General features: G+C 39.3%; 1 protein-coding gene across 1 annotated transcript in view; it reads right to left on the bottom strand.

Annotated features, from left to right (window-relative positions):
* LOC108444550 (CUGBP Elav-like family member 5) overlaps nucleotides 1-20,170 on the bottom strand; it is a 225,685-nt gene that overhangs the window by 31,072 nt on the left and 174,443 nt on the right. The window contains exons 5-6 of the mRNA XM_017725772.2: nucleotides 12,576-12,655; nucleotides 4,246-4,404 (exon numbers count right to left, since the gene is read on the bottom strand). Coding sequence (XP_017581261.2) covers nucleotides 4,246-4,404; nucleotides 12,576-12,655 — 239 coding nt within the window. The remainder of the gene's footprint in view (nucleotides 1-4,245; nucleotides 4,405-12,575; nucleotides 12,656-20,170) is intronic.

Raw genomic sequence — 20,170 nt, 5'->3', positions numbered from 1 at the left:
TTCAGTTGGCTTCAGTTTTATGCCTGTGTATACCTCAAAGTAGTACAAGTGGGTTTGGTTCGAGCATCTAATTTAGCAGTAATGGTTTACCTGCTCCAGCCTCAAACTCACAGGTTTGGGTTTCAAATTTAGCAGTGCAAGTCGGGCCTGATTGGGTCAGGTTTCAAATACATGGCTCTGGATGGAGTTTGGTTTGGGGCTGTAGCTATGTGTACAAACACACATACACATGCTTCACCATGTAGCTATAAGCACAAATATACACTCACGCAAGCACAAGACATTGAATAATGCATTTACATCATCAAACACACACCCACACACATTTCACATATGCACACTCACAAGATTCAGCATGTAGCAATGTGCACACACGCGTGCTGTAATTAAGACTGTGCCTGTAGGGTATAGTCTATATATAGGCCAAGCGGATCTATTTGATGTGCACTATAGATTCTTTTGGCAGAGCACATCCAGCAGATTAGAACAGAGCAGGCTTTAACTTTAAACTCCATTTTAATACCGCGTTTAATCCGCTCTTCTGAACGCAGAGCAAAGGAGCCCACATTCCGCTACATCAGAAAGAATATCTATATCTAATCGCGTTATCTTTTGATAAGTAGCTCATGAATATTCAAAGAAATTATGCCTTTTTGAATACATTAACCCAGCTGTAAATGAACTTGGAGTCATTTGATGGAGATCAATTACGTTTCATACTCGTTCAGCATTTTGAAGCATGACTTCGCCATCAGATGCGCCAAAACGGCAAGCATCTGCGCAAAAGAAGAAAAAAAACCACGTATACTAATCAAAGTCAAATATTCATAATGCAAATAAAGCGTGAGGCTAAACGCTTTGTGAGCAGAGGAATCAGATTTTGCGCATGGCTGTTCCGGTGCAGAGGGCTCCAAAGGGAGTCGCAGAGTTAAAATTACATGTGAACTCCAAGTTCCTCCCTGAGTATTCATGAGAGGGGAATTGAAATGATGTTAATGCATTATTCAATGTCTTGATGGAGAAAAAAGCAGATGACAGGCCATCAGGCATTGATATGGGCATCTGGAGTTGTGAGCGTGGATGGTGGGAGTGCTCTGTCTGCTGGACTCTACTGAGCCTGTGCAGAAGTTAAGGAGTTAGGAGTCAGTAAATCAAGAGCTCCTGGTGATGTCCTAGACACGTTTATGTGTGTGCATGACCCCACCTGTACCGGTGACTTTGAGACCTGACCCGGGTCAACTGCTACTGCTAAATTAGAAGAGCGAATCATATTCAATGTGTCGCTGAAGAGAAGGCATGCTAATCTTCCTGCCATCATAGCTCAGCATACAGTATCACAACCTCTACAGCATGGGCTTCAAGGTACCAGTGGTCTCAAGATACTGATGGGATAGGTTCATACAGCCCATCATGTGTTTACAGTTTTATATTTAAATTAGTCTTGCACCTCATGTACATCTTTTTTCAGTTTGTGGCAGGTTACCTAACATAATATCAGCTTAGGCTTAAATTTACATTGATAAAAGCAAAAATACACTGTGCACAACAGGACCTGTTCAGATGAAAACCTGACGCAGCACGAATGCTGAGATTACAAGAGCTTTATCTATTGTCTATTATTCTAATCTAGACTTATGGCTAGTTAAATCTGCCTTTGTGTATTCATTCATGCATTAAACGTAATTACAGAGTATAAGAATAAAGAAATGAATGAAAGTAATACCACTTATAATGCAGAAACAACTGCCGTTCATTGCATTTCACTTCTGCAGTTCATTGCATTTCACTTCTGCTGTTCATTGCATTTCTAATTCTGTGGTCGAATGTAATTTTGCCCAAACACTATGTTAAAACACTATTTAAACACTATGCTTTTATACCACAACAACAAAAACAAAAAAGATTAGAAGCTGTTGATGCCAAATGTGAATGTAATTGTGTGACTATTTAAGTATGAAAACCACAAACCATAACAACTACTACTTCTACTGATACCACTACTACTGCTAATAATAGTTGTGTTTTGTGATGACAGAGGAATTGCTAAAAATACACACTGATTAAAATGACCTAAATATGTATATGTGTAGTTAAAATTCATACTTGGAAAAAATGTCCCCTCCTTGGAGAAGACCACCTGGCTAGTAGCTCACACTTAATTTGAATGTGAGACCCATGCTTTATACTGAACGTGACCAGGGTGCTTTATATCTGATGCAACAACCAGATGTTAATTTTTCCACGAGGACGTCCCTGACTCAACTGGAATTGAAAACAGCTCCGTTTTGGCTAGTGTTCTTTTATTTCGAACAATTACCACAATGCTTTGACATGTGAGAAAGTGCACAAGACAGAAGTTTTCAGTCAGTCCATAAGTATTTGGCCAGTGACACAATTTATGGAATTTTTCCTCTTTACTGCCACATTAGATTTGCAATGGTCTATTCCAGATGCTATTAAAATGTAGAATTTTAGCTTTAATTCCATAAGTTGAACAAAAATATTACATTACCCATTTAGGAGTTACAGCCATTTTTTACATAGTCCCTTTATAATTAGAAATACAAGGATTATTTTTAATACTTGGATACAAATCCTATGCACTCAATGACTCTCTGAAGTCTGGAACCCATGGACATCACCAAATGCTGTGTTTCCTCCCTTTCGATGCTTTGCCAGGCCTTTACTGCAGCTTCAGTTGCTTCTTGTCTGTGGGTCTTTCTACCTTCAGTTTTGTTTTCAGTAAATGAAAAGGACATCAACAATAAACACCAAACAGGCATTACACTGCCTCCGCCATGCTTTACAGATGACGTGTATGCATCAGATCATGAGCCTTTCCTTTCCTTCTCCATGCACTTCTCTTCCCATCATTCTGGTACAAGTTAATTTTGGTTTCTGTCCAAAGAATCTTGTTTCAGAACTGGGCAGGATTTTACACATGTTTAAAATCTAATCTGGCCTTTCTTTTCTCGTGGGTTAGCAGGGGTCTGCATCTTGAGGGAAACCTTCTGTGTTTAAATTCATAAAGGCATCTCTTAATTGTAGACTTTGATAATAATTCGCCAACCTCCGCTAGCATGCCCTTGACTTGACTAGTTGTTGTGAAGGGCTTTCTCTTTACCACAGAAGCATTTCTGCAATTATTCACTTTAGTTGTTTTTGGTGGTTTTCCAGGCCTTTTGTTGTTAAGTTCACCAGTGCATTCCTACCTTTTAAGAATGTACCAAATTGTTGATTTGGCTGTGCCTAAGGTTTCTGATATGTCTCTGATTTATTTATTTATTTATTTTTATCAAAAGAGGGCCCCTTTCATTTGGATCAACACCTCTGGTTGCATATAGAAAGTTTGATATTATGCATATTCAACACCTGAAATCAACTCTTGACCTTTTATCTCCTTAATCTACCATGAAATAATGAGGGAACAGGCCTCACCTGGCCATGAAACTGATTATCAGTCAACTGCCCAATAACTTTTGAGCATGTGAAAATGGAGGTACTATGTAAAAATGGCTGTAATTCCTAAACTATTAATTCAGTATTTTTGTTAAACCTCTTCTTGAATTAAAGCTGAAAGTCTCTCTAACCTCTAGCTTGGTCAGTTGTTGCTATATATTTATTAAACAGAAACAGTGCCTTTTAAGCTGTATATGTGCTAACAGTATACTCACATTATGTAAGAGTGGAGGTACATGAGTTGAAATGAACAGTCCTACAAAAAAACAGTCATGTGTTTGACCCCTGGTCAAATTACATTTTTTGGTGGATTTTCTAAGTGAAAATAGACACATCCTTTACAGAGAACTCACTTTTGCACAGTAATTTCCATGCACAATTACTGTTTAATTGCTGAATATAACATAGTTGGGAAAATGTGGCATGGGCAAAAATTATTATTTTATGTTTTATTTTTTGCAATACGTTAAACTAATAAATAGAAATTGTGCATTTAAATTAGTTGAAAAATGCTATATTTACATCTGCTGCCTATAGAAGATGACTTATTTTCATGTAGAAAATCAACAAAATATATAATTTTCCTCAAACAAAACATGCAGGCCAGCACAATATGATCAAAGATGTGCAAATCTGGTACATAAGAGCTTGCGACATTAAATCAGTGTTAAGGTTATGTAACTTGCATTAGACATGATGGTGTGTAAAACACTGCTTATTAGAATAATCATGTGCAGGCTCGGTGGGTGTAACCATGTATAAGGGTGTGTGAGAGCGTGCACTCACGGCATGTGTGTAGGTGCTGTAGGTGCTGCTGTATGTGCTGAAAGGCAGAGCCACAGCAGGGTTGAAGATGCCAAACTGGCCGACCATCTGTTGCATGCGGCGGATCGTCCTCTCTTTATCAGTGTCTGCAAACTTCACCACCAGACTGGAGGATGCTCCCCGAGAGAGAGAGAGAGAGAGAGAGAGAGAGAGAGAGAGAGAGAGAGAGTGAGAGAGTGAAAGAGAGAGAAATACATTTGGTTTCATAGTGAGAAATATTTTCACACACCATAAACATCAATGGTGATACCATGTACATATTCAATACTCATATGTTACATGTATAAGCATACATTTCAATGGTGGAAACTGTTACTAATCACAATTAAATATTTCAATTCACAGGCCATATATACTGATTAATAACAATTTGCATCATTTGAATGTGTAAATATACAACCCTATTTCCAAAAAAGACAAACATGTCAAATGTTGAAACTGAGAAATTTTGTTGTTTTTTGAAAAATATTGGCATTGGCAGCAGGTCAGTAGCATGATTGATTATTAAAAAGTAAAGAGAGGCTGAGTCTTTCATGAGGAGGGGTTCACCACCCTGTGAAAGGCTGCACAATCAAACAGTGCAACAATTCAAGAATAACATTTCTCAACAAAAAATAGCACTTAAACTTACTAAACTTACAAGACATAACATCATTAAAAGATTCACAGAATCCACAGAAATTTCTGTATGCAAGGGAATAAACTGAAAACGAGTATTTGTGGGCCATGATCTTTGGGCCCTCAGGCGACATAATTCTGTAGTGGAAATCACTGCATGGGGCTCAGGAACACTTCTGAAAATCATTGTGTCATGACTGGCCCCTCGCAGTCCTCCATGTGCTTTTGTTTTGTTTTGGTCCTGTCCATGTGCTTTCTTTGTTTTGATTCTTCCCTGTCCTTCCCCCTTGTTTATTGACTCCACCCTTGATTGTTCTCACCTGTGGTATCCACCTATTGTTAACTCTCGTTGTTTCCTGGTATTTAAGCCCTGTGTTTTCCCCTGTTAGTTTGCTGGTCTTTGTTTGGTCTTTGTATTGTGTTGTTTAGCGTCATTCTTCTGGAGTCCGTTATTTTTTCCTAGTCTCTGTTTTTGTGCTTAGTCTGTGTTCCTTGTTGTCATGTCTGCCCATCGTTCTCTCTGTGTTGGCTTGTTGACTCTAGACCCTGCTATTGGATTTGCCCTTAATAAATCTCGCTTCTCTCAGCATGTGCATCTGCCTCATCATTGCTCCCCAGCATTACACATTGACTGTGAAAACAGTTTCTTGTTGCATCCACAAATGCAAGTTAAAACTCTAAAACAAAGAAGAAACCATATATAAACAGAATCAGAAATGCTGCCACCTTCTCTGGACCCAAGCTCATTTAAAATGGACTGAGGGGAAGTGGAAAAGTGCCCTGCATTCTTTTTGGAAATCATGGACACTGTGTCCTCCGGGCTAAAAACCACTCAGCTTGTTATCAGTGCACAGTTCAAAAGTTAGTATTCATGATGGTATAGGGGTGCATTGTAACGTGCACATCTGTGAAGGCACCATTAATGCTGAACAATATATACAATTTGACAAAATAAGCTACCATTCAGACAATGTCTTTTTCAGGGAATGCCTAGTTTATTTCAGCTAGACAGTGTCATTCTGCATGTATTGCAACAGCATTGCTCCGTATTAAAATAGTCTGTGTGCTAAACTGGCCTGCCTGCAGTCCAGACCTGTCACCTACTGAAAATATTTGGCACATTATGAAATGAAAAATATGACAAAGGAGATCCCAAACTTTTGAGCAGTTGAAATCATATATCAAACAAGAATAGGAAAACATTTCACTATCAAAACTACAGCAGTTGGTCTCTTCAGTTCCTAAAAGGTAAAAGTGTTGTTAAAAGAAGGTGATGCAACACAGTGGTAAACATGCCCGTACCCCAACAAAATGGCATCAAATTCAAAATGGGCATATATTTTTCAAAAAACAAAGTATCTCAGTTTCAGCATTTGATAATATAGGGTTTAAATATTTAAATTTGTTAAATATTTAAATGTTTAAATTTGTATATCATTGCATTCTATTTTTATTTTACATTCTGCACAACATCCCATTTTCTTATTTGCACAGTTAAAAAGCAGTACATTGTGTTATAGCTATATAAGCTTTATTACTTTCAACAATTCATTAAGATTATTTTCACTTCAACAACATGAACATGAAAATAATGGGATTTCCATAAAGTGAACACATTTTCCCTTTTTCACCACTGACCTCCAGTGAGAGCAACAGTGGCAACATGTTTCAACTAATGAGTGTATACACATGTCATTTATATCATATATACCATCCATGATTGCAGCCTCTTTCTCGTGTTCATGTAGCTCGTGGAGTAAAAGGTCCTGAGGGAAACCGAAGCTTTCCACTTTGCTGTTAATTTTGTTAGTCTGCTGAAGGTATCGGTTTGAAATACTGTGTAATGGTCTTAGGCACCAAATCAAATTGTTTAAAATTGTTTTCAGTCTTGCCATCACTCTCTGCTTTCACAGTTCGGACATCTCTTAGTATATGATGTCAGTGTCTCATACAGTATACCAAACTAGTTGTCTCACAAATGAGCATCCACACACACACACACACACACACATACACACACACGCTCATTAAGGAGCTTCTAATGATTTAGAGCAACATATGACCTTTGGTGGTGGCTAAGGCACCCCGGAAATCAATCAGCTGTAAAGGCCAAAATACTCTCAACTAATGATTACAGAGAGAGAGAGAGAGAGAGAGAGAGAGAGAAGGAAGAATAAGAAGAAACAAGAAAAATGGAGGAGAAAGGACGAGTTATAAGACAGGAGATGAGAAAACGAGAAGAGGAGGCATTCGTGTCCTTCATTTGTCCTGATCACTGTTGCTGTCCATGGTGCTGAACAATCTGAGCTTTTCTCTGGCTGTGAGGCTACAGAGTAACACTCATCCAGTCCTGCTGACATGCCAAATGACAAAGAAAGCCATGTGGGACCAAACAGCACAGCCAAATTATACTAACTAGCCCCCACTAGCTTTCATTTCTAGCCCCAGCGATACAGCAGGGTAATATGTGTCACCTCCTCAGAGCTTCTTCATGGAGAATCATTCTTGTGTCTGTGTTACATTTACATTTATGGCATTTGGCAGACACCCTTAACCAGAGCGACTTACAATTTGATCATTTTACACAGTAAAACTTTTACTTTACAGTGTTGAACCTAATGAGAAACTTTGTTTCAGGTTGCTACATAATGTTGAGTTTCCAGCTGATAATGCTACACTGCTGGACTGTGCTGTTGTAATTGAAAGCAGGCAGACTGGAAATAACAAGAAGCCACCATTTTTGTGCTTGATGACAAAAATTTACATTTGATCTGTCCTAAAAGTGTGAACCTTTCACAGGCATACAACATGTCATTAATAAAAAAAACCTTATCTAGCAACAGTTAGCTATGAAGGAATGTGTGGGCATCATACGAATAGGTTTCCAGAAAGTTTCCAGAATCCCAGAACTAGAATTCCACATCTGTGACTTCCACCAGGTATTGTGGTAGTACACAGTTCAGTTTATAATCCAAACCCAGAACAATCTGCATCCTGGTCGAGTACCTGTTCCCATTTCCCATCACACAAGAAGTGTAAAAGTAGGCAGTTTCTTCTAGATGTTGTATGGTGGTCACATGATTTCTCTCATGATGCTAGGGCTAACTAAACACAAACAAGAGTAGCAACAATGGAAAAGCTTCAAGTTCTGATTTACCTTTTACATGGAATCTGGCTTTATCTGACAAGTCAGAGACCAATGACTGTGACAATTCTGGGATGATTATGATGAATCAGCAGGCATTATTACTGCCTCCACCCATACGTCCCAGTCTGGTACGCGCAAGTTTTGAAGTACAGTACTTTTCGCCTGATGTCACACTGTATAGTAGCTGCCATTTTGAGGACAATCAGGGAGTGACTGCGCTAGCAAGATGCCTTTAATTTGCTGTTCTTTATGAACGATTCACCTGCAAGACGCGACAGAAGCTGAGAATGATGAGAGACAAGTTCAGTGTTCTCAAACTCCAGGCTTGGAGCCTCTGCACTGTATAGTTTAGTGTTTTTCTCTGCTGTTCACACCTCGTTTGGCTCAAGAAAGGATTAATTATCTAATAACAATTACGAAGTGCAGGGGTTGCAGGACTGGAGCTGAACTCTGCACTAACTGCACCAGCAAACTTACAAAATCATGTCTGTCAAAACAAGACAGTTTTCTGACCCAAGCGACATTCAGTCTTATATTTATCATTTATGTTTCTCCATTCAAACAAAATTTAATTCTTCAGAAACAGAGAAGTAAGTTATGCCTGGCTGTTTGTAGCTCCATTAGCTGGACAGTTTATCTCTCAGCTGTTAACAATAACAAAAGTTATCTAAAGGCTTTGTAAAGGCATTGTTCACATCTGTATATCTGTATTAATTAGCTGATGTGGCCTTACCCTTCCTGATGACAAAAAAAAATTCTCCTCTTTAGGCAACACCATGGGATCCTTTAGCCACCCTGATGTGAAGAGCTGGTAGGCTTCTGTGCTTTTAAATGCTTTGGGAGACTCTCCAGACTATGAAAAGGGGTTGTGTATGAGATAAATATATCAGGAAAACACAGATTTGGTAGCTTTCTGCCAGTTTAAGGGGGACCAGGTGTTCAGGGGAAACTGAATAAGGATCACAGCCTATTTAACAACTTTGTGGAGGTAACATTTTTACACTTCCAAAGTAAAGTGAGTAATTTTAGCTCTTTCTTTCACCTAGCTCAATATCTTTCACCTCTAGTTACGTTCATGAAGAACAGTGAAGCCAGAAATTCAGTCTCAAACATGGCAGCCACAATATTAAAATGTGGTACAGTATAATACTTGAGAATAAAGTCATAATATTTTGAGATAAAATGTCTTACAGTATAATACTTGAGAATAAAGTCATAATATTTGAGAATAAAGTCGTAGAATATTAGGTTATTACCAAGAAAGGCCGCAATATTGTAGCCAAAGGGTTTGCAAAAGGAAGGTAGCACTTCCTCGTGTTAAAACGAGGGACGTTGCGGAGTTGGTAGAGTTATAAATTCATATTGGTTCCTCCCATAAGGGAATAGTCTTCAGGCAGTGGACATCTACACTATTGGTATTTACGTCTCTGTGCCATTCAAACAGGGCATGTAGTTTCACAGGAGACAGTAAGAATGATTATCAAAATGATCGAACCCGAAGGTACAGCAACCAATGCTCCAACGTATTATGGCAGCCGCCCTAGAATTAGAATTTTATCCTCGATATACTGCGAGTTTTTTCTTGTAACTTTATGTCTTATTTATCACAATGTTATGACTTTAATCTCAAAGTCTGCTCATTTTAAATTAAACAGTGACTTTAAAATGCCGTCATATACATGCCATCCTATGTGATGTGTAAAACTGAGCTCAGCATGACCGTCAGGCATAAGTACACTGGAGAATATTCACTGCATCCACAGCAGAAACTCGGATTGGTGAGATACTAATTTCTTATTAAAACCTCAGTCAAAGTTAAAACATAGCTGACCAGCTGTCTGCTTTTTAGCTCATTCTGTTTTAGTTTAGCAGAGAGAATAGGCAGCATTGGCTGAAGAGAGCTGCATTTTGAAACTGTTAGTCTGTATTAGGAATAAGAGTAAGAACAGGACAGGTGAGCAAGAATAGGGTTTATTTAATAGAAGAATATTCCATGGATTTTAATTGGCAGAAGGAAGCATTATTGCCAGACCAATTACATTCAGGTTTTTGTTTCCAACTAATCATTTAATCAAAGTCATAAAGGACCAGCTATTTATGAAAATAGTCAAGCCTGAGCTTTACTCATAAGACCTGTGTAGATGTATTGGGTAGTTTGGATAGTAAACAAAATGCCTATATTTGTGATGTAGACATCATGGTCGCTTGGCTCCTATCAGCACTGCTGTATAGAAATCTAAGGCAGTAAGTTTCTCTATGAAGTTTTACATCAAACCACTCCGAATAACTTAACACTTGAATTATGTAACAACTTAATTATGTAGTACAGTACATACATCAGTGTAATTCCACTTTAATCCTTGTGTAATGTGTAAAACACTGTACATGAAGGGTCTGCATAGCGTGAATGTTGTGGATCTCTGTAAGAGCTGAAAAGGAGACTTAGACTAACACAATTTTCCTCACTTTTTCTTTCTCCCTCCCTCTCTCTCTCTCTCTCTCTCTCTCTCTCTCTCACTCACTCACACAATCACACATGTCTCCTGTGTGTATGTGTGTGAATGCTGTTTCTTTTGGCCTTGTAAGTTTAATTTGAGTGAGACTGCTTTCAAGGTTTGCGTAATATCTAAATATCTAAATATGCTTGAGGTTGAGTGAGCACACACACGCACACACACACACACACACACACACACACACACACACACACACACACACACACACACACACACACACACACAGTGAAGGGGTATGAGTGTCTGTGAGTGTATGAGTGCACAGCATTGCTAAGTGCTGCTGTATTCTAATGACATTTAAATCATTTAATTCAGAATGCTGGACCCTGGAGTGGTGAAGAACTGTGTGTGTGTGTGTGTGTGTGTGTGTGTGTGTGTGTGTGTGCGTGTATACAGATATACTGTACGCATCATGCACCACTCAGGTAACGCATGGAAAAACATTACTTCATAAATGTTACAAGACATCCTGAAAATACCCACCACTTGCCTTTAGGGGTTTCACAATGCATATTTTCTAAAGGTTAAAAAACACGACATGCACTGCACATTCCGTTTTTCTTGGTGGTCCACGCTGTTTTTGGAACACCGATTCTGGCCGAGGATCTCAGCAACGGCATCATGACTATAAACCAGCTGTGCTACCAGGCTGTCATTTTTTTGTTGAAATTATGGAGAACTAAGCTTCCTCAAAGAGACTGGAGCTTCCTTCAAAGCAATAAAATATATAGCCTTCTTTATTAACACGCCACTCTTTATAACACCATTATTTATAGGGTTATGTTGCTAGCTCAGACCACTCTTACAACATATTATGGTACCCGAGAAACTCTAACTAGACTGTAAACTTCAAATGCACTTTACAAAACAAAAGACCGGGCTGTGATGTAAGACTGGGTGTGTTGTAAACTCTAAGAGGCCAACTGTGGGCACGTCCTGAAGAGACTCTGTTTTGAAATGTTTATGAAGAACTCACCCTTTTAGAAATCGACCTGTTATTAACTAGCAAGTGTGGTGCAGCTAGCGTGAAAAAGCGGAGCTATTAAGGTTTCTTTTGCTTATTATTTTGAACTGTGAAATAATACAGTTCAGGATACTTTGACGCTTGTGATGTAGGTTGCTTGAAGCGCTCTGTAAAGCTTGTCCAAGCTCACCACATCACTATGAAGGAAGGCATTTGTGGGTGTAGCATGGAAAGGCCACTTAGCATGAGTCTATTGAGGCTATTCATTTTCTATGCTATGTTACATTAATCTTTTTGACTGGATTATTTCTTCAGCTGATCTGGTCTTTAAAGTGCCGCTGATGCTCAGTGTTGCAGAACATTGATCAGAAAACACAAAAGTACACCAAGAGTTTGATATGTTCCCCACAAAGCCTTCCTTAATTCTCTTTATTTTCTTGTATGTTTCCCTTGTGTTCTATTTCTCTCCCTCTCTTACTTTCTCTCTTTCTTCCCCCTCCTTCTCTCTATTTCTTTCACATGTCTTTCTTTCTCTCTCTCCCTTTCTCTCTTTCCCCTATCTTTCTCTCTTTTTCCCCTTTTTCAATCTCTCTTGACTTTAGTGCTTATTTATTAATTAATCCAGATAATTCCCTCTTACAGTGCTTAAATACAAAGCTTTCAAACACCAAAGACTCTCTCTCTTTCTCTTTCCCTCCCAACCCCTCTCTCCTCCCACCCCCTTTCTCTCTCTCAACTGGATGAATAATTTCTATGCCATGTGCAGAGAGGAGAGATAAAGAGGAGTATTTCTCTAGAGCTGAGAGAGAGGGACCCAGGAGAGAAAAAAGAAAGAGAGAGAGAGCGAGAGAGAGAGAGAGAGAGAGAGCTGAAGGCCCAGAACAGTGCAGCACTTCACTGGACTCATTTGCACTTAGATTGGCGTTGATGCCACAGCAGCCACACATGTGATAGTCTTTATACACAGAGCATAATGTACAGACAGTGTGTGTGTTTGTGTGTGTGTGTGTGTGTGTGTGTGTGTGTGTGTGTGTGTTATACTCACAGGCATGGTCTGACTCCCGTGTAGGCCGCTGATTGCTGACTGAGCCTCGGTGTGTGTGGAGAACTTAACAAAGGCACAACCTGCAGGACAGACAAACAGAAATAAGAGAAAGAATAAGAAAATAATGTAGAGCAGTATGTCCTGCGATGGACTGGCGACCTGTCCAGGGTGTATCCTGCCTTCCGCCCGATGACTGCTGGGATAGGCTCCAGCACCCCCCCCGCGACCCTGAGGGAGAAGCGGCTTAGAAAATGGATGGATGGATGTAGAGCAGTACAGTAGGTCAGCATGAGGATTCAGTGGTGTCTCAGGTGGCTGCTACACCAGACACACTAGTGAACACAAACACACACACGCACACACACACACACACACACACACACACACACACACATACACACACACACACACACACACACACACACACACACATACACACACACACACACTCCCTCACTTCTGTAGCTCTATTCTCTAAATAGCGTCAAAATGCTGTAACATACAAGATTGATCTATTTTTAATTAATAAGGAAAACTAAGTGAGATTACAGCAATGGGCTTTTCTTCCTGTACAATAACAGCAATAAACTGTAAATGCAGCTGTTATTCTACACTACTTGTAAAACAGAAAACATTTTTAAATAAAATAGTTGTATGCTGTTATATGTAAACATTGTTAACCCCTTAAAATCTCCATTAAAAGCATATTACATACTAAGGCTTATTATTCAGTAACTACAGGGACTTCAGTGTGAACTTGCTAAGCTATACTTACATTATGGAAGTGTGCGATAAAACCTTGGGCCTGCTGGTGGGCCCTGGCCATTTAAGGGGTTAAAGGTTCAAAACATACTGTTCACTCCACAGTCCATACCACCACATATGCTCAGAGTAAATAATGCAGTTCATCAGACTCGTTCCAGTGATTGGATCAGCTTTCAGGTGCTGAGAGTTCTTCAAATGCTAAAGTTGGAGCTCCCCCAGTTAAATTAAGTTTTGTTGATTTTCTAAGTGGACAGTAAGTTCTCATGTCCTCTACAGACAATAAACTTTTAAAATATTTTAGTGCACAATTTCTATTAATTCACTAAATTTAACATAAAAAACCCATAAAATTTCAAATGTGCTATCACTTTTGTACAGGCCACATTTTAGATTTTATTTTTTCCAATATACTAACTGTGCATTAAAATGTGCTGAAGTAGATGTTCTCTGTAGAGGGTGTCCAAACTTTTGCATACAACTATTTTCTTCAACCTCTTCATTCTTATAGTCAGCTTGTTGCTTGTCATGTAAGCTTTAGTGCTCCGCCATAAGCAGGATGAGCTCTTCTGCTTCCATTTGTTTGGACTACAACCATGACAAAAGGGGCTCTGTTTGGTCAGCTGACTTTACTACTAAATTACTATACACCATCACAGTCCGTCAGTTTTAGACGTGACGTGAAAGACGGCATTACTATGTGTTTTCATGTTTAAAACTTACTGTGTGCTTTTTTCATCCATAACAATCAGACTGAGTATGAACAGGCCTTGTGTTCTTCTGTCATTACTTTAATTCACTTTACAACTAAACTACCTTTTGATCTCCTAAACATCTAGGAGCCCACATGAAATGTTGATGATTGTCTGTTGAGTGAAAGGGCCGCTGCGCTCTCTCACGCAATCCCATCATCCTTCACACACACGACTTGACCTCTCTGACATGCCTCTCCACTCTCTGACAGCAGCGTGTGTGTGCATGTGTGCTTGTGTGTGAGTGTGCATATATGTGTGTGCGTGTGCATGTTTATAGACCTTTCTGCTGAATTATGTAAAACTGTAGTCGTGACAAAATAAAAACAATTATTCAAATATTCAGTCCTTGGTTATTTACAAGCATTATATTATGAACTATTTAAACCCAAAGCATATATACATACACTCATCGGCCACTTTATTAGGTGTTCAATTGCTGGTTAACACAAATAGCTAATCATCCAATCACACGGCCGCAACTCAATGCATTTAGGCGTGTAGAGGTGGTCAAGACAGCTTGCTGAAGTGCAAACCGAGCATCAGAATGGGGGAAGAAAGGTGATTTAAGTGACTTTGAACGTGGCGTGGTTGTTGGTGCCAGACGGGCTGGTCTGAATATTTCAGAAACTGCTGATCTACTGGGATTTTCACACACAACCATCTCTAGGGTTTACAGAGAATGGTCAGAAAAAGAGAAAATATCCAGTGAGCGGCAGTTGATGTGAGAGGTCAGAGGAGAATGGGCAGACTAGTTTGAGATGATAGAAAGGCAACAGTAACTCAAATAACCACTTTTTACAACCAAGGAATGCAGAATACCATCTCTGAATGCACAACATGTCGGACCTTGAAGAAGATGGGCTACAGCAGCAGAAGACCACACCGGGTGCCACTCCTGTCAGCTAAGAACTGAGACTACAATTCGCACGGGCTCATCGAAATTGGACAATAGAAGATCGGAAAAATGTTGCCTGGTCTGACGAGTCTCGATTTCAGCTGCGACATTCAGATGGTAGGGTAAGAATTTGGTGTAAACAACATGACAGCATGGATCTATCCTGCGTTGTATCAACGGTTCAGGCTAGTGGTGGTGCTGTAATGGTGTGGGGGATATTTTCTTGGCACACTTTGGGCCCCTTAGTACCAACTGAGCATTGTTTAAATGCCGCAGCCTACCTGAGTATTGCTGCTGACCATGTCCATCCCTTTATGACCACAGTGTACCCATCTTCTGATGGCTACTTCCAGCAGGATAATGCACCATGTCACCAAGCTCATATCATCTCAAACTGGTTTCTTGAACATGACAATGACTTCACTGTACTCCAGTGGCCTCCACAGTCACCAGATCTCAATCCAATAGAGCACCTGGGATGTGGTGGAACGAGAGATTCACATCATAGATGTGCAGACGACAAATCTGCAGCAACTGCGTGATGCTATCATGTCAATATGGACCAAAATCTTTGAGGAACGTTTCCAACACCTTGTTGAAAGTATGCCATGAAGAATTAAGGCAGTTCTGAAGGCAAAAAGGGGTCCAACTACCCCTGTGTACCTAATAAAGTGGCCAGTGAGTGTATGTATATGACTTTAAATATTAAGTCATCATTCATACAGTACTTTCTATTGGGAGGTGATTGTCCCAAACACTAGCACTAATTTTAATTTGTGAAAATTATACTTACATTTTTTAATGTTGGTTTTAAAAAGATATTTTTGGTGTCTTTTAAAGTGAAGCTAAACGACTAAGATATGTCATGAACTTTTTTTTATTTTATTCAAAATGCTGTTTTCATCAGAGCATTTTAGAAGAGAACAGTTAGATCCCATTGTTATGAAGTAAATGTGTCTGAAAATCAGTGTGTAACATTAAAAATGGACTGTTGGGAGGTTCTGCACAACCTTGGGCTGACTTGTGAACCAGGCCTCAGGACCAAGAAACTGTATATGATGCTGCTCATCAGGAGAGGAAGCATCGTAAACAGTGTGCCAAAAGGCAGAATTGTGGTAAACGTTCAGGACTCAAGTTAGGGTTAGAAAGCTAACCCTAGCCACATGGCTCTACTATCTCTGCTCCTCTTCAACAACCGGTCTCTTCACAATAAAGCCACTTTAGAAGTTAGACTTCAGCTAACTTCCCAGCACGAATTCTGTGATTGCTGTGGTTTTAATGGAAACATGGCTCAATGACAACATTTCTGATGCACTGACTGACAGCACACCACGGCAACAGGGAAGCAGCACTGTCTGGTAAGACCTGCAGTAGTGGCTTGTGTGTTTACCCTATGAATGAAAGGCGCAGGAATGTTATAGGGGTGTTTATGATTGTAAAGACCCAGCCATTCTAGCACCCGAGAGAGTTTATCACCATGCTCATTGACACGGTGTACATTCCATCCAGCGCTAACATGAGGGAAGCAGTGGACAAACTCTATGGTGCTATGAGTAACCTACAAACACACTTTCCTTCATCACTGGAGACATTAATCATGCAAAGTCAGTGCTGCCTACTCTTTGTGGAGAAAAAACACCATTTTTTACACCAACATCTATGTCGTCTGTGACCCACCTCTACCCTGGCTGCTCAGACCGCATCTCTGTCATGTTAATTCCAGCACACAAACCTTCGCTCAAGTGTGTCAGACTGGTTCTGAAGAGGCGATCTCAGCATTTCAGGAATGTTTTGAGCACACAGACTGGAACGTGTTCTGGAGATGGGTCATACAATGATTTAACTGATTTGGAGGAATATACATCATCTGTGAATATACATCATCTGTAATTGGCTACATTAGCAAGATGATGCAAAGATGATGTGATTGCAGACCTGCAAATCCATTTTTTCTGTATCCTATTTTTTTCACTGTGCTGCGAGATGTCAGTCCTACAGTACGTTGTATGCTGTGATGTGTATGATATATATGATGCCCTTTAGTATATAGTGTTTTGTGCTCCTGTCTAGTATTTATTGCTCTGTATATTTATTTTTAGTTCACACGGTTGTGCATCTGCACTCTCTGTATTCCTGTGTAATGTGCTGCTGGTATGTGATGCATTATCAGGCTGAGAACAACACTTTGTTCCAATGTACACAAGTAATAATGAGGAATGACAAGGACCACTTGATGTACTGTCCAACATTTTTGAGTTTTGCCCAAAATTTGCTAAAAATGATCACTGCGGAAACAGTCACTTATGAACTACTTGGTTTTTGGTTAGTTTTGTGACTGTTTTGGTAGTGACAAAGTGGAATGTTCAGTCATTTATTTTGATAAACATGATTAAGGTATAGGGTCAATTAAAGTCAGTTAAAAGCCTGAAATGTGTTTTCAACTCTAACTTTGAATCAGTTCAGTAGAATGTTCTATGCTTTGTGATCTACAACAGAAACAGGTAATGTTACATACACAAACATTCTGAACAGCTAAAAAATATTTCCAGAATAAAACATTCCAAAAAAGCAGACTAAGTGCTGGCTCATAAAAGTGTAAAATGGTCTTTATGTGCCAAAATAACCCCTGGTGCATCAACTTCAAACACATTTCCAAGAATCAAAAGAGAGAAAAGAAAAAAGAGAGAAATCCTCATGGATTGCTGTCTTCAAGGGTTTTTGTTCCATATTAACATAAACTGCATCTGACAAGCTCACAAAGAGTTGACAACGTTTTGCTTGTAGGCCTTGTCAGATCATTGAAGCAATCATTGTTTTTTTTTTTTATTCAATCCTGAAAAGATATAGTACTGTGCAAAGGTCAGAGACCACCCTTTATGTATTGAATTTCCAGTCAAAACAGCCTTTAAGTACAAGGTATTTATTTTTCAGGACATATCAGGATGGGCTTAGATATAAGGTGCATAAGGAAAAGGAATAAGTTAAAAGAAAAAAAGTGAAAAATTAAAAACAATGAAAAAGTTCCAAAATTTGTTAAAAAAATTATTGAAAGATAAGAAAATGGGACTCATAACAACTATACAAGACCTGATCGACCACCAAAACTGTCAGTATGAACAGAAAATACAAGCAACTTCTAAGACTGAACGTCAGAGGTGTGGAAAAATATGCCTCATTTCTTTAAAAAACTGAAAGCAGATCTCCTGAAAAGAATGCAAGTGGTAATGAAGGAAAAGGGTGGACATGCTTGTGAATTTTTCTTGTACATAATGAACATTTCAACTGTAAATTAATCCAATGACGAGTAGTCTTTGCACACTTTTGCATACTACTGTGAGTGTGTATATGTGCATGAGTGTACTCATGTGTGCATGTGAAAGTTAATGGACACAGCTATCCGTGGACTGGTGAATAATTCCTGAGCAGTGGTGGAGTGGGCTCTGGGCTGGAATAGGATTTGTCAGGTGATATTGCCGTCCCGCTGCTCTGAGGCTACACACACACATGTGGAATAGACTCTGCCACGTTAGTGTCAGGCCTTTCAGTCAGACACCTCCGCACCGGAACATCAGCTTGACGTGTCCGCGTTTGTATGAGTGCAAGTGCTCACGTGTCAGGCTGAGTGTACACGCGTCTGTGCATTGGTAGTGAAAGACAGCGTCTATCTGTGCATGTATGCATGTGTATTAGAGTGCCTGTGTGTGTGTGTGTGTGTGTGTGTGTGTTGTAGACAGATTGACAGAGTGAAATTGAACATGTAAATGACAGCCCTGCTGGAGTCTGTCCACATCCAGTTCTATTTAGAGGAGTGGAATGTTTTCAGGGGAAAAAACTCAAGGATATCTCAAGTGTTTCACTTTAACTCTGAAATCCAAAAACACTAAAGTATGCTCATATCTACCAACTGCTGCTTTACTATACAAATGTTAAGAACCTAAGACATATGTATTTTAAGTATATTCTGATTACGGATGCAGACATTGCTTCAGGGTACTGCCATTCTCTACTGCCAAAACGGATAGTGTGTTTAAGGGACAGTCAGGGCTGATACTGACACAGTATTGCTATTGGGGCAACACTAATACTGATGATAAGGATGTGGGCTAGCAATTCACAATAATGAACCTCAATATTGAACAGAAAATTAACATTATTTTAAACGAAGTGACTGAAAGCTGGGGACATTGATTTTAAATCGGAATATGTTTTGTGATGTTTGGCATATCTGGTCTCCAGAAACCACTTGCCACTAGCATTTGTCTGTTTATAAAAAAAAGACTGCAAATTTCAAGCCACATGAGATCTACTGTGGTTTTCTGTGGTCTGGATATGGGTTTCATTTAATGTCGTAATGGCAGTGCTACATGGTGCGCTGTGGCATGCAGGGAAATTGAACAGGGCTGAACAGCATTTCCAGTGGACTATTAAACTAACCAAGGACAGACTGACAGAAAAACAGAAATAGAGGAGAAAAGCATATGGCTGATTTAGCGTAAAGGCAAGAGTGAACATTGGTGTAGTTTTCCTGGAGAGAACCAATAAGGTGAAGCACATGAAGAGTGATGATGGCCTTCCTCTGTATCTGCTATTAATTATTTAGCCTAGCCTGTAGCAGATACTGCACTCAGAAATATGAAATCACTCTGTTGTTGGTTTTAGTCCGTTTTCTCTCGTTGATATTACTTAACAAAAGCTATGTAAGTTAGTGAAAAAGAGCCAGATGTGCTGTTTTTTAGGAAATTAAATTGTCAAATTTACTTTATAAGTGTTTGTTGGATCGATGTAATCTTGTGGAGTAAGCGTTGGTTCCTGACAACGTTTATTTGCATTGTTTTATTTACTCTACTCACCCTCTTCATGTTGTATTTCCCTGACCGAATTTCCATTGCGTGTAAATCGATTTTTACACTCCACACTCAACTGCTTAGCCTACATGGTTGTAAGCAGTAAGTGCAAGTTACTGTATAACTCTTGATCTTAATTCAATGACAGCTCAGTATCACTGTAATAACTTCATGAAATTATGTAGATCTAACGTGAACCTGTTCTTTTTCCACTTTATTAAGTACATGTTATTCAGCTGAGAATTATAAAAGCTACTTAACATGGTGGCATTTAACCATTTTACAATGTTTTTAAGTAAATCTGACATTTTGTTTTGAGGTAATACATAAAAATCATTA

The sequence above is a fragment of the Pygocentrus nattereri genome, chromosome 19 (genome assembly GCF_015220715.1).
Source record: "Pygocentrus nattereri isolate fPygNat1 chromosome 19, fPygNat1.pri, whole genome shotgun sequence".
Classification (NCBI taxonomy): domain Eukaryota; kingdom Metazoa; phylum Chordata; class Actinopteri; order Characiformes; family Serrasalmidae; genus Pygocentrus; species Pygocentrus nattereri.
This window is presented reverse-complemented; position numbering and strand designations above follow the sequence as displayed.